The sequence below is a fragment of the Mustela lutreola genome, chromosome 14 (genome assembly GCF_030435805.1).
Source record: "Mustela lutreola isolate mMusLut2 chromosome 14, mMusLut2.pri, whole genome shotgun sequence".
NCBI lineage: Eukaryota > Metazoa > Chordata > Mammalia > Carnivora > Mustelidae > Mustela > Mustela lutreola.
Genome location: NC_081303.1, coordinates 13,686,501 through 13,702,210, shown reverse-complemented (window position 1 = coordinate 13,702,210; position 15,710 = coordinate 13,686,501). Strand labels below are relative to the sequence as shown.

The window sequence follows — 15,710 nt, the reverse complement described above, 5'->3', positions numbered from 1 at the left end:
TAGGAAGTAAGAGAAGAAACAGAAACTCTGTTTAAATTCCCTTCCCAAGATCATAGTCGTGTTTCTCACCTTAGACTTTAGGTTCCCAGAGGACATGTTTTTACTCTACACGCCGTGACGGATGCTTTCCCGGGGCCTAGGATGCAATAAAATAATGCACATCAGTAACGGAATCCAGCCATACAAGCAAACTAAACTGTCCTGTGGATGACAGCACCGACTACTGCGTAGATTCCCAGAGAAGGAGTCTGTGCTCCTCCGTCACCTCTCCAGGGACATCTTTTCTAATACTACTCTGATTGTGCGTTGGGAGCCTCTGTCCATGCCCAAATCCTGTCCTGGCCAGAACAGTCCAGAGCTTATCAGTCTTTGTTTTCGGTCAGGATGTGTTTGGAAGGATTCAGGCTTTTTGCGGAAAAAGCAATCACCGCCACTCTTCCTTCAGCTTCGCTTTCACGCCTGATGAGGCTTTATGAAAATTTAATCCTTCGGCTAATCTCAGGGGTCAGGGACCACTTCTGTCCCTGGAGGACGTCAGGCAAGTCTCTGGGAAAGGGAAGTGCTCCGGCCGCCTCCACTGATCCAGATCCGGAGGCTCCAGCTGGAAATTAAGCGTCTACCAGCTTCTGACAGTTTGTTCTCTTTACAGTGACCATTTCTTCATGGGCTTAAAGTAACAAATGGAAGGGGAAGTGCAAATGAATTCATCCAACAAGATTCGGCGGAGGCCTAACACATCATTTGTCTAAGTGGAAAACGAAGCTCGCATACCCAATCTTAATGAGGCCTCTCTCCTCCGCTCTATCATTCTCCTCTTTTCTCAAGGCTTTAGGTCTCTGGACCACATCTCCCCCTTCCTTCTATTCAAACCTGCTCAAGGACAACCCCAGACCCCAATTCAGATTTCAGAGAAGGTATTCCGTCTTGGTGGTCAGTGGGGTTTGAAACCTTGCCTCTCTTTGGGGACCCAAAGATATTTTAGCTCCTGTGAGGCATCATAAAGGCACCCTCCAGGCATAGGATCCCGTCAAGAACCCTGAAGTCATTTCAGGGCAGGCTGTCACCTACGCAGATGACTAGCTCACCTCGCAGAGACGGAGGGGCAGTGTGATACAGGCCGGTGTGTGAGACCAGCCGGCAGGGCCTCGGAGATGGGTCACTTACCTAGAGAGGCTGTGGAAGATCAGAATGGTTGTGATTCTAGTGAAAGTTCTTAGATTTCAAAGGCCCTGTTTATTATTGGGTGACAGTTACAGATACAGCGCTAAATGGCTGGCTTAATTTTTTTTTAAAGATTTTATTTATTTATTTGACAGAGAGAGATCACAAGCAGGCAGACAGGCAGGCAGAGAGAGAGAGGGGGAAGCAGGCTCCCTGCTGAGCGGAGAGCCCAAGGTGGGGCTTGATCCCAGGACCCTGAGACCACGACCTGAGCCAAAGGCAGAGGCTTAACCCACTGAGCCACCCAGGCGCCCCTATAGTTGGCTTTAAAAATATATATTTAACTTATTTATTAATTTGACAGAGAGAGCATAAGCAGGGGGAGGGGCAAGCAGAGGGAGAAGCCGGCTCCCTGATGAGCAGAGAGCCCGAGGTGGGACCCGATCCCAGGACCCTGGACCAAGCCAAAGGCCAGCGTTTAACCAACTGGACCATCCAGGAGTCGCCGTAGTCATTTTATTTCAATTTTATGAACTTCGACCCTGCTCTCCTGACTGCTCTCCCTGGTTTCTCTTGCCATGCTGGCCGCAGGGTTCTTCCCCGTCATTTGGTGGCAGTGAAAAAAGAAAGCGCCGCCAAGACTCTCCTTGATGCAAAAAGTCAAAGCTCTTGAACGCTGATCCTCGGGCACGTGACTTTCCACTGTTGTGTGATGGACCAGCAGGTACACATCACACACTTCTGAACACACCCAAGGATGAGGCTTGCTTCGAGGAAACGCTGCGGTATACTCGTTTGAGATGCAGGCTGAACGAGAGGTTGATTTTCAAAGAACGTCATTTTTCACTAGGAAGGATGGCCGACAGATACATTGGAGTTATTCAAACGGGGATTTGGCAGGTATTTTTTCAAAAAGCAATGAAGCGAATCCCTTGCTTCAAGAAACAACTGACAGATTTTTTTTTTTTTAAGAATCAAGTTTCCAAACTAAAATTAGCATTCTGGAAACCCTGTGTCTGCCAAAACAAGTCTTGGGAGACTTGTATGAGCTTGACAGTTTCCCAGCACCGAGAGGAATTTCTGATGAGATCAGAGGTCTTAACAAATGTGATTTATCTGGCATCATATCATGGGATAAATCAATATTTGGAAGAGCTACATAACTCAGTGAAATAATACTTTCCAAATGCCAGTGCGGAATGTTACAAAACCATGCATAGTTAAAGATCTATTGGAAGTACAAGATGGACCATTAGATTTTAATGTTAACAAAGCAGGAGAGGTTTACTGATACGGCTTCAGGATCCACAGAGCAACTAGTCTTTAAGATACTACCAGTTCCAACTTGTAATCATATTAAAGACTATCCACAGGGCTGCCTGGATGGCTCAGTCGTTGAGCGTCTGTCTGTCTTCGGCTCAGGTCATGATCCTGGGGTCCTGGGATGGAGCCCTATGTTGGACCCCCTGCTCAGCAGGGAGCCTGCTTCTCCCTCACCTACTCCCCCTGCTTCTGTTCCCTTTCTCACCATGTTTCTCTCTGTCAAATAAATAAATAAATAATATCTTAAAAAAAAAAAAGACTATCCACAATTCCCTGAAAAGGCTACTAAAATACTTCTCCTTTTCCAACTGCGCATGTGTGCAAAGCTTTTCTTCAAACGTGTCAAAATAGCCTATCCCTACAGACTGAATGTAGGATCTGGTAGGAGAATCCAGTGGCCTTCTATGAAGCCAGACATGGAAGATTTTTGCTCTCTTTCAACATTAAAGTATCATGTGTAAGTCTGATGATTCATAGACCTATACCCCGGGCCAAATAATACATTGTTATTTTTTTTAAAAGTGTCATTGTTCTCACTACATTTATTTTGGAAAGTAATTATTTTTCATAAAAATGTAATTAATTAAGGGACACCTGGGTGGCTCAGTTGGTTAAGTGTCTCCCTTTGGCTCAGGTCATGATCTCAGGGTCCTGGGATTGAGCCTCGAGTTGGGCTTCCTGCTCAGGAGAAAGTCTGCTTCTCCCTCTCCCTCTGCCCCTCCATACTGCTCATTTGTTCTCTCTTTCTCTCTCAAATAAATAAATAAAATATTTTTTTAAAATGTGATTTATTGAGATATAATGAAGTTATTTTTAAATGAATAAAATAGTTTTGTTTTAGTTTCTACTATGATTAACATTAACAGCTGTAACCCAGAAGAAGTTCTTTGGGTTCTTCAATGATTCTTTAAGATTTTATTTATGGGGTTGGGGAGAGCACAAGCAGGGGGAGCAGCAGGCAGAGGGAGAGAGAGAGAAGCAAGCTTCCCATAGAGCAAGGAGCTGGATGGGGGGCTCGAACCCAGGATCCCCGAATCATGACCTGAGCTGAAGGCAGATGCTTAACCCACTGAGCCACCCAGACAACCCAGGCTCCTCAAGGATTCCTAAGTGCAAAAAAATTCTGAGACCAAAACCTTTGGGATTCACTGCCCTAGACTAATTTCTCATCCAGCCTCTGGTCTCAATGATACTTTCCTTAATCGTGGCCAACCAGTTTATTTGCATACAGGACTGGCTTCAGGAGGATGTGGAGTCAGCAGGCACCTGCCAGGTCTGATTTGAATAATGTGGTTACCACTCCCTTCCCCCCGAAATATCTTCTGTATTGGCCGTTCTCCAGGAGCTCAAATTTACCTCAATGATGTAAGTCACTTGAACTTCTCTCTTCAGATCCAAATACTTTTAAGTGGTAATTTGGTGCTAGTCATTAGTGCATAAAAATAGTAGCCGAAACTTTGGCGTGTTGGCTATGTCAAGTTTCTGCTAGATGTTTTTTATGTATTATCTCACTGAAGCTCATCGAGAACGAGCGTTCATCAAACCCGATTTTCCAATGAAGAAATTTATAGTTTGGTTTTATGATGTTAATCAGCAAGGCCTTGAGGAAAAAAATGACACCTGCTGTGGGATATCAGGTCCCATATAGGTCCCCAAAGGGAAAGTCTGCAGCATGGGTATCGGGTCGCCAGAGGGCTCACGGCAGACACCTGTCTACCCAAGGAGAAGAGATTAAACCCGTCCTACTATGCTGTTTAGTCAGACCCTGGGGGACTTTGTCTGCTTATGCTCCACAAAACTCCCTCCTTGGCCCATTCTGAAATTGTACAGTCCCTTTTCCACTCCCCATGGGTACGTAAGCATCAGAACTGGGGGGGAGAAAAAAAGCTATACAAAATGACCGTTAAAAAAATAAATTTATTTCAGGTCTGAAACCCTGAAGGACAAGCACACCAACAAATAGTACAAAAAGCAAAAATTAGAACATGAAAGATGACTTAGTACGGGCAATACTCTGAGTTTGCACAAACATATTTTTAAAGACATTTCTCCAACATTCACAAAAGGCAAAAGCTAGTGTTTTTTTTTCTTGCCACATTTATAAATGCAACAGCTTTCGAAAGCATCCAATTTCTTTCTAAAATCACTTCATTAAAACTTACACAAGTGTTGGGTTACCCAACAGTTATATTTTCCAAAGATAAGACAGAATTATATGACATTCTTGTTTGACGTGTTACAAGTGTGACTCAAAATACAGAAAAAATTATCACTCCATTTTGTGTTTTGGAACATCCTATTTCCTCCTTTTTCTAATCAACAAAGAAAGACACACACGACATATAGGCATATGCTGCTTTTCAGAAACAAAGTAGTTCAACTCTTGCCTGGAATTTTTTTCAAAAGCTCGGGAATTCAGGAAGTACATGATTATTTTAAACAACTGATAGCTCAAAAATAAAAATAATTATTTACGAGAGATTTTTAGAATGTATTTTTGGCCATAAAACCTGTGACATACACATCTAAGGAAGTTAACGATTCAGCACAGTCTGCCTGCCCTGTCACCAGCTGAAGAGAAAAAGCAAAATGCAGACGCTCAATTCCCCATATCCACCAAGTATCCACCACAGCTGCTGACTGGATTCTCCAGGGGAAGATTCTTCTCTCGCTAGACCTAAGTTCTGTGGTTCAGCGATCTTGTCAACCCCATGACAGACGGTATTTAAGATTCAAAAAAGATCTCTGAGGCCAAGTGGACACATTCATTATATGGATGAGGAAAATGCTGGCCAGGGAGTGACAGGACAGCTCGAAACAGACCCAGGTCATAGACCCAGAGCTCCTGATTCCCAACTACGTTCTCCCGGTGACATATTCTCCAGGGTAAGAGTCTACATAATTTACTGTTGATTGATTACAGAGAATGTTATCATTTCAGTATAAAGCAATGCACAGAGCATGCCTAAATCAGAATTGTTAGCGAATTAACTGCTAATTGCTAATTTGTAGGAGTATTCAAGGGTATGCCTCACTGGCTTTTATGAGGGGTTGATGTGGACATAATGTGAGTATCATGGCTGCTTAGATGTCATTATTGTAAAGATATTTTCCTATCAGCTTAAGAGAGTCAGGACAGGAACAACATTTAAATTCTCACTGTAAACAAAATGCAGTGGTAGGCACTGTAGAAACACATTTGGTTCTATTTTCCTTACCCTGAGCATGTAACAGAGCAGACTTTTTTCCGACAGTGTGGAGACTACGTACACTCTGGTGAAGAAAATACACTCCCCGCCCACCGAGGGAGCACGTACCCGGGCACAGTGTTCCTTGAAGGAGAACAGGCATACACACGATAGTGCAGAACGACAGAAAGACAGCATTTCCAGAGGTTTCCAGCAAATGAGAACCCCTGGGCTACGTTACTGTGGATTTATCTCTGCAACCTTCAAGCCAAAGTATTAGGCATGATGTGAGGAATCATGAAAAAGCCAACACATACGATGGCATTTCCTGCTAGAAAGTTATACACAGGCATACCTCGTGTTATTGTACTTTCATTTCCTGCCCTTCATAGATACTGTGGCTTTTTGTTGTTGTTGTTTGTTTTTAAACAAACTGGAGGTTTGTGGCAACCCTGAATCGAGCAAGTTCTTTGGTGCCATTTTTCCAACAGCATTTGCCTGCTTGTGTGTCTGGGTCACATTTTGGAAATTCTTGCAATATTTCAAAGTTTATCATTATCACTCTATTTAGTATGGTAATCTGGGATCGGTGGTTAGGATTTGCGGAGAGCTCAGATGAGGGCTAGCATTCTTTGGCAAGAGGTCTTTTTTCATTTAAGGTCTGTACATTGTTCTTTCAGTCCGCTGCACACTTAATGGACTATAGAATAGTGTAAACATGACTTCTCTAAGGACTGGGAAACCAAAGGATTGATCTCAATCACTTATGGTGATATTTGCCTTATTCTGAATGGTCTGGAGCTGACCCTGCCGTATCCCCGAGGTATGCCTGTGTTGAAATAAAGAGGGTGAACAAGGCAGTGGGTACAAAATTACTCCTATTTCAAGTAGGCATGAAACGAACAGTATTAGCTAGACCATGACAGGAAGGCAGTGCAGAGGACTCAAGATAATGAGCCTGTGTCTGGGCTCCTTAGCTTAACTGGAACATGAGTCTAAGACCAAGGTCACGGGATCAGCGTGAACACAGAACAGTTTTGATGGCCACTGACAGTACATGTTACAAAGCATTGTTTAACAAGAACAGAAGAAACTGGGAAAATCTAGAGGTTTCTGTGGAAGTCTCGTCCCAGTGCTGTCCTGTGAGGGCTCAGAGGTGCCATGTTGGTAGGCCCACTGATGTAGACTGGACAGTTGGTCAGAATAATGGAAAGGGAGCCAGTGAATAATATATGCACACAGGGTTCTGCATGGCAGGTACTTCTGTGTGACTTAAAAGGACCAGATCTCCACATTATCATTTTAGAAAGCCTCTGACCTTCCAGTTTCCGTAAAAAAGAAAACACTTTCAGAAAATACATCAAGAAGCTTACTTTCTGATCAGTGACAGGAGATTAACAGTGGGATGCTTGGTATGTCAACGGCTGTGTTCACAGACGGTGAGCCCGAGTGTTTTAAGTAAAATCTTGCTTTACGTTAACAATGAAGCAAGACAGTAATTGTAGTCCAGGGTCACATAATAATTTTCAAGTCAGTATCCATCTCCTGTCACATATAAATCGAGACTTACTGCCCAACTATCACATGATGTTAACTTTTTCCTTCGCCTCAAATTGCCGATTCTGACTGCTTGGACATCATCATGGTTTTGGATTCTTGATCTGTGGGACTCTCTTCAACTGGTACCTGCAGAGAGAATCAGACGATAAAAACACCTTTACAGCCTCTGGCATGTGCCGTTATGACAGATCAACAGCTGGTTCGGGGATATAAAACAGCTGACTAGACACACTGATGTCACACATTTTCAGGAGTAGCATCATAAAAATATTCATTACTTACAGCTTTAATATCACCGTTCGTAATTCCTATGTTTATATTGTGTCTTTTGAGATCAGACTTGATTAATGCTGAAACAGAGAAACATCAGTGGAGTCACCAAAGGGTATTTATGAATGCATCTATCTCGAAGCAGTACAAAGTCTTTTTTGATGTTGTCCCATTCAGCACACGGTTGTACCATCACATTCAAGCGCATCCCCGCAGCATGAAAAAAATGCTAGTGCTTCTCTATGCCACTAACTTAATTAGCAATTCATTCATTAGTGAACAAATACAGGGTGGTAGGAACCAAAGATACAAAGATGAAAAGCACAGTCCTTTCCCTACAGCATCCTCCAACCTAAGGAAATATGGACAGCAAACGACTATAACACAGTAGGGTCACTGCAACCACACGGGTTACATAGAAGATACAGTGGGAGCAAAAGAGAAAAAAAATGCCTCTGTCTGTCCGGAGAAAATCACGGAAGGCTTGCCAGAGGAGACACATTTGAACTGAAACTTGAAAAATGAGTAGGAACTTGTCAAGCAGATAAGGAGAGGAAGACACTCTGGGCAGGCAGGAAACAGTACATGCCAAGAATGCGAGACGGGAGGAGAATGGCCAAGAATCTGGCCCCGGAGGTAGTTTGGGATCACTGGAGCGTCAAGTACTGGGGGAGGAGGCAGGATGTGTGGCTTGGTGGTTCAGCACCGTGTGCACTGTAGGGAAGAGTTTACACTGCCATCTGAATAGGGCAAAGGAATGCAGAAAGAAATCAGCCAAGTGAGCCGACAGGAGAAACAACACGGGTGTAGAAACACTGCTGGACGTTGAGCTTTGCTTCCAAATCCACTTTTACGCTAGCGCACCCAGACAAAATACAGATAAAAGCCCTTTTCTGTGCCCCTTCTCTAGCGGTTGGGCAGGCTGGGCTCTACTCTCGTTCTGACCATGTCGACTCCGATTATCCCTAACCAGGGTAAGAACCAGCTAACCATTCCACGTGCTGTTTCCACAACCACACACCATGGTAACTGCTGACGTGAAGGCACATTCTAGGTGCCAGACACGATGCCGGGAGCTTTTCATGAACCACCTCAGTCAATCTGCATAGGGCAGGCTTTTTATTTTATTTATTTATTTTTTAAAGATTTTACTTATTTATTTGACAGAGAGAAATCACAAGTAGACGGAGAGGCAGGCAGAGAGAGAGAGAGGGAAGCAGGCTCCCTGCTGAGCAGAGAGCCCGATGCGGGACTCGATCCCAGGACCCTGAGATCATGACCTGAGCCGAAGGCAGCGGCTTAACCCACTGAGCCACCCAGGCACCCCTAGGGCAGGCTTTTTAATACCCTGCTATAGGAGGGAGAAAAGGAGGATCTGAGAGGTGAAGTAACTTGTTTAAAGTCACACAGCCAGGTCTGCCCACTCCAGAATCTTCACCGATTCTTAATACAATGGTTGGGTTTTTTATGCATAGTAACCGTATTGAAGTTAAAATCTGAAAAATGAATTAGTAGATTTATATCCTTAGAAAAGACAATATCCTGTTTTATATCTCTGTTTTCCCCCCTGAGTTCTGCCAAGCCATTGAGAACAAACAGACACAAAAATTAAATATAAAGACAATATGACATAAGCACGTTTGCTGGGAAAATGCCCTAATTTACCTGTTAAAATGATGCCTAGAAACATCCAAATACAAAGGAAAATGTTCCCTGCCTTAGGACCATAGTCTGATGTGAGCTTTCCTTGAGCCAATGTGAACAAAATTCCAAATATCTAAAATAAGAGGAAATATTGGTTAAATTTGCTTCTTTGAAACCAGTGCAATGTTTTTCCCAGAACTCTTCCTATTTTATTCATATGACTTAGCTTCTAGAAACACTAAAAGGCAGAATTTTTCAAACAGAAACAATTTTTAAACTTGCTATCCACTAGAATAGTCAGCAAACTAATTATCTGAAACTTAAAAGAAATCAGAGGTTTACCTGGGCTGAAGCATTAAGAAGACCAGAGGAAGTACCTTCAGATTCAGGGTAAGTGATTTCAACAGCAAATTCAAAACCCAATGGGAGGTAACCAGTCATGAAGAAACTAGGAAAATAAATCCAGAATTATAGAAACAATTACCTGAGGGATAGTACCACATATTGAGGCAATCATTCCAGTTCTCAGGCCTATTCTAGTGATCAGATAACCGAATATTTTGAACTTAACATATGAAAGTAAGACCCTATTATTATTCACCAATCAGCCCAAGGACAGAAGACCTGAGAAATAAAGCAGTTCCCAAGTTTTTCTTTTTGTGAGAAAGATTTACCTCTAATTTATGAAGTCAATTGTCTTTCTAACTAAATAAAGGCACCTGGACTAAGAAAGATTTTTCCATTTTTCACTTATCATATATTTTTAAACTACTAAACTACCAAAAAAATTTTAAACTACTTTTTCTTTATTTCTAAATAATTATGCATTTACGTGCACAGGATAGATTCTTATTTATTTATTTATTTGACGGAGAGAGAGAGAGATGACAAGTAGGCAGAGAGGCAGGCTGAGGGAGAGGGGAAGCAGGCTCTCTGTTGAGCAGAGAGCCCGATGCGGGGCTCGATCCCAGGACCCTGAGATCATGACCTGAGCCGAAGGCAGAGGCTTAACCCACTGAACCATCCAGGCACCCAGATAGATTCTTTAAAGTTTAAAATATTACAAGACATTTGAATGAACTAAAAATTTACAACCACAGTAGTAATACTTCAGAGTTGTAACAGCATGCTATCATTCCTCTTACATACACACACGTGTGCGCGCGCACACACACACACAATGCTTACCCGAGTATCCCTCCAGTAACAAACACGATGATAATGTATCCAAGGTCCAACGTGAAAGTAAATACAACCATTCCCAAAAAAGACAAAATGTAAACTATCAGAGTAGTCTGTCTAGAACAAAAACAAAATTGTTAGTATTTTGCCTGATTTTCCTAGGTATATAAAAATCACGTTGCTAACTATTGCTCTGTCCATAGAGTAATAATCAGTTCCTTGGTTTTCAAGATTCGGGTTCCCTTGTATGGAGGATGTTTCCACCGAAGCATGGACTTTAAAGCCTACATTTAAGATTCAACAGCAGCAACTGACAAAACTCACATCATATCCAATGTTCAGACAGGAAGGAATATTCATGTGGATCCAATCACCTTTGTACCACCAAGTGGGAGAGCTTCCGGTCTGTAGCTCAAGACTGAGTTCAAATTCCACCTCTTCCAAATGCTCTTTCCTAACCACTGTGGCTTACAACATTGTCTCTACTTCCAAATTCCCTTATCAACTTAGAATCTATTAACTGTCACATGACGGACAGCTATTGGGCGTAGGACATCTATCTTTAGCCTGTTCTATTCTTTTTTTTTTTTTTTAATATGTATTTATTTGACAGAGATCACAAGTAGGCAGAGAGGCAGGTGGGAGGAGGAGGTAAGCAGGCTGCCCGCTAAGCAGAGAGCCCGATATGGGGCTCGATCCCAGGACCCTGAGATCATGACCTGAGCCGAAGGCAGAGGCTTAACCCACTGAGCCACCCAGGTGCCTCTAGTCTGTTCTTATTTTTCATGTATGAACGTTTTATTTTCCCCATTTAGACCACAAATATCTCAAGGACAGGGATGCTGTATCACTTGTCACAATCCCTAGCTGAACTATGGCCACAACACAAGTTTGGTGAATGAATGGCAATTACTCTGAGGACAAAATCAGGACAAGAAAGAAGACATTTCTATGCCTATCATGTTTTCTAATTGTGAAGTGGACCAAAGGCTAGTAATAACTTTAATCTTTTACACATGTTCCCTTTATCTACAGACTGAACAGTTTCACTGTAAGCTAGCATTTCACAACAGAAACCACAGCAAGCGCTGTCTGAAATTATGGGAGAGTTATCTTGGAGAATTTCACAATAAGGGGTCTTGGGAAGGGCTTACATAATGGTATTAAACATATGTAGGGCCTTGAAAGGTACATAGGATACACAGGTGACAATTCCATATTTCATTCACTTTATTGCATACCATTTATTCGGCCACAGCTCCGCCCATTTATTTCTCCCAAGCAGATAGGAAGATTCTGCCTGTTAAAAAATGTAGCTATTCTTGGCTTAGGGGCCCAAGATGGCAGCCTAGGAAGACCCTGAATGCATGTCCTCCCACAGACACAGAATCTACCTAGAAAACAATTCCTCCTGAAGAACTGAGGACTGAACAGCTTCTGCATAATAAAGGGTAGAGGGACCACACTGAGAGCAGCAGGAGAGCCAGACAGGGTGCCAGTGGGAGGAATGGATATCACTGCGGTAGGAATGGATATCACTGGGCTGTCCCTGTGCAGATTTCACCTGCCCTGGGGCACAACAAAAACCAAAAACAACAGTGGTTTAAGGGGCGGCAACTAGACTATGAGTGGAGGAAATCATTTATTAACCCTAGAATGTCTGCCAAACAGTGGGGAAACTGTTGGAACTCACTGTGGAGTTGGGGATGCTGGTGATAGCCGCTGTTTACAGTGGCTCCTCGAAGCCACAGATGGGAACAGAGTCCACTTCCCCACACTAGCTCCATCTGTCCTGCAAGGGCAGCCCTCCCAGACTGCATCTGCTCCAGCTCAAGTCCTACCTGGGCAGCCCCGGGACAGAGCACCCCTGCCAGCACTTGCTCTACCTCTAGCCACCGCGCCAGGACAGCCAGGGCAGCCAGGGCACAGACTGTGTACGAGTGCCTCAGCCCCCCACCCTCCCTCCTGCCCCGGCTCACACCTGCTCCAGGTCCAGCTACTCTGCCCCTGTGGACCTGGCTTGAAGCCCCTGGGACCATTGGGCCCAAATGTGCTCCAGCTCTAACCATCCCACTAGGGTGGCCTCTGGCCTGGAGCACCCCAGGACCTCTGGCTTGGACCAAATCCAGCTCTAACTGATCAGCCAAAACAGCCGGGCACACAGCATCCACGGGGGTAGGTTCCTGCATAAGGCCACCCCTTCAAGACCAGAAGAGAGGGGCACCTGGGTGGCTCAGTGGGTTAAAGCCTCTGCCTTCAGCTCAGATCATGATCTCAGGGTCCTGGGATCCACCCCCGCATCGGACTCTATGCTCCGCAGGGAGTCTGCTTCCCCCACCTCCCCGCCTGCTTCTCTGCCTACTCTGTCAAATAAACTAGTAAAATCTTTAAAAAAAAAAAAAAAAAAAAAAAAAAAAGACCCGAAGAGATACAAACCTCCAGTTATAAAATAAATAAGTCATGAGGATGAAAAGTATAGCACAGGGCATATAGTCAATAATGTTACAGTCACTTTGTCTGGTGACAGACGGCAGCTACACTTACTGCGGGGAGCACTGAGTAAGGAAAATAATCATTCCCCTATGTTTATTACTGCAGCATCATTTACAATAGCCGAACTATGGAAGCAGCCCAGGTGCCCACCGATGATGAATGGATAAAGAAGATGTGGCATGTATATACGATGGAATATGATTCATCCATAAAAAATGAATGATCTTGCCATTTCCAACAACATGGACGATCTAGAGAACAGATCTAGCCATACGAAATAAGTCAGTCAGGGAAAGACAAATCCCATAGGATTTTAATCGTATGTGGAATTTGAGAAACAAAACAAACAAACAGAGGAAAACAAACAAAAGAGAGAGAAAACCAAGAAACAGGCTCTTCACTGCAGTTAACAAAGTGATGGTCACCAGCGGGAGACAGTGAGAGGACCTGTAGAACGAGAAGAGGACTGAGAGCACACTTCTCTCTCGAGCCCGAGGGACCAGAATTATTGAATCACTATATTGTACACTTGAAATTAACACTGTATGGTAACTATGCTGGAATGGAAAACTTAACTGAAAAGCGAAAATAGCTGTTGAATCACCATGCTGCAAACCTACAACTAATAAAATATTGTATGTCAACTGTACTTCAAATTAAAAAAAAAAAAACACTAAAACCAAAGAAAAAACCATTACCAACCCCCAGACGGCCCCTCCAATCACTGCTTCCCTGTCTCCGAGAGTAGCCACTATCTTGGCTTCGAACAATATAAATGAGCTTTATATGAATGGAGTCACACGTCATAAAAATATATATATGCCTATTCTTTTAAGGCCCAGTGCAAAAGATGCTGCCCCTGAAATCCCTTTTCAGTCTCTTAGTTGTTATTCCTAAGTTCTTCTTTTGTATTAGCATTTTGATTATATAAATGTATAATTAATACTGTATTTTCATATTCTATATTATAGTATAGTTAAGTGGTGCTATAGTATGGGGCACTTTAGGCAAAAAGACTTTTAAAGACTTTTTTCCAAGACTGTATTTATGTATGTACGTGTGTATGTATTTATATTATTTTTTTGTTTTTAAGTAAACTCTATACCCAACATGGGGCTTGAACTCATGACGCTGAGATCAAGAATTTCATGCTCTATCAACAGAACCAGCCAAGCACTCCTAGGCAACATGCCTAGGAGTTTACCAAAATGCCTTATGCTCAATAACAATTTTTTGGTAGGAAAGACAACTTTTTGTTTACTTGTTTTTAAGCTCACAACATGAGAAAAGAACAGGATAAAGTTTCTGTCAGAAATCAAATATTTCTCAGAAAGGGCTTTTACAGAATAGCAATGATCCCTCCTAAAGACATATGTGTGCACAATTATTATTGGAGGGGAAGAAGCTTCATAAGGTATCCAAATTCTCAAAGTTAAAGTATGACTGATAAAATAAGACAAATACAGAATTCATTCAGAAGTGAAGGGAATCTAAGAATGTCTAGAATCCAAGTCTTTTAGTAATAATAACACTTTTATTTATTTATATATTTTTAAAAGATTTTATTTATTTATTTGACAGACAGAGATCACAAGTAGGCAGAGAGGCAGGCAGAGAGAGGAGGAAGCAGGCTCCCTGCTGAGCAGAGAGCCCGATATGGGGCTCGATCCCAGGACCCTGAGATCATGACCTGAGCCGAAGGCAGAGGCTTTAGCCCACTGAGCCACCCAGGTGCCCCAATAATAACACTTTTAAAATTTCTTAAAATAAGAAGCAAAGTTTCCATTAAACCCCAAATACCCTAGGTTGTATGCCATACATTTACCTACTATCACTTACTTGTATGTTTTGGTATGATCTAGCCATAGGCCACAAAGAATAGAGCCCACCATTCCAGCCACTACCAATGTTAGCCCAATCCTTCCAGCATTGATTTCTTCTCCCTTTAAAAAATGTTTCATAAGAAGTTAATCAGATACTTCTAATTCAAATAGATCTTTCACACTCTTATACCTTGCACAGTCAATGGAAATAAGCAGATAAAATTAAGCATACAATATAGTAGGAAATTTAGTACATCTATTAGGGTGAAGGGGTTGGGGGGCTGGTAAAGCACATATCAAGTACATTCTGTTTTCAAACCAGAAAAAAAAGAATACCTAAAATGTGGGAGAAATAAAAGAAATTTTTTTTGAACCTCCATGGTTAGAAAGTGCAATGATTTTTGTTAGAATTCTCATGTAATTCACAGAAGTCTGAGAAGCAGATTAATCTGATAGTTTTTTTATATTACAACTGCTTTCTCTTTTCAAAAGCAAAGACAGGTCACTGCTTAATATTTACTTCTTTATATTTGGGTTGGTTTCCCTTAAAATTGTTTGTTTTTTTCCCATATAACCAGTCACATTTCTTTTAAAAAGTACTGAAAAAGACTTGGGTATTGTCACAGCAATCATACCTTCCACTTTCCATTTTGTGTGTTTTATAAATTGGATTAAACGTATTCTCAATTAAAACAAATGAGAATCTTTTAAAGCAACAAGGTCATAAGTCTTTTTTTAAGATTTTATTTTATTTATTTTATTTTTTTTTTTTTTAAGATTTTATTTATTTACTTGACAGAGAGAAATCACAAGTAGGCAGAGAGGCAGGCAGAGAGAGAGGAGGAAGCAGGCTCCCGGCTGAGCAGAGAGCCCGACGCGGGACTCGATCCCAGGACCCCGAGATCATGACCTGAGCCGAAGGCAGCGGCTTAACCACTGAGCCACCCAGGCACCCCTAAGATTTTATTTTTAAGTAATCCCATGTGGAGCTTGAACCTACGATCCTGAGATCAAGAGTCGCACGTTCCACCAACTGAGCGAGCCACACCCCAATAAATCTTTAATC

The 15,710-nt window shown here is 42.4% G+C and overlaps 1 protein-coding gene across 13 annotated transcripts in view; it reads right to left on the bottom strand.

Annotated features, from left to right (window-relative positions):
- Positions 1 to 15,710, bottom strand: part of FLVCR1 (FLVCR choline and heme transporter 1) — a 41,184-nt gene that overhangs the window by 6,960 nt on the left and 18,514 nt on the right. For 12 of the 13 annotated variants that reach the window (XR_009347252.1, XR_009347259.1, XR_009347253.1 and 9 more), the window contains exons 5-11: positions 14,661 to 14,764; positions 10,335 to 10,445; positions 9,489 to 9,594; positions 9,168 to 9,279; positions 7,515 to 7,582; positions 7,243 to 7,358; positions 70 to 136 (exon numbers count right to left, since the gene is read on the bottom strand). Coding sequence is in view for 1 of the 13 variants with exons in the window: in XM_059144995.1 (XP_059000978.1) it covers positions 7,281 to 7,358; positions 7,515 to 7,582; positions 9,168 to 9,279; positions 9,489 to 9,594; positions 10,335 to 10,445; positions 14,661 to 14,764 (579 nt within the window). In the remaining 12 variants the exon portion in view is untranslated. Of the gene's footprint in view, positions 1 to 69; positions 137 to 4,381; positions 7,359 to 7,514; positions 7,583 to 9,167; positions 9,280 to 9,488; positions 9,595 to 10,334; positions 10,446 to 14,660; positions 14,765 to 15,710 lie in introns of those variants that run through there. The other variant, XM_059144995.1, reaches the window with a different exon arrangement.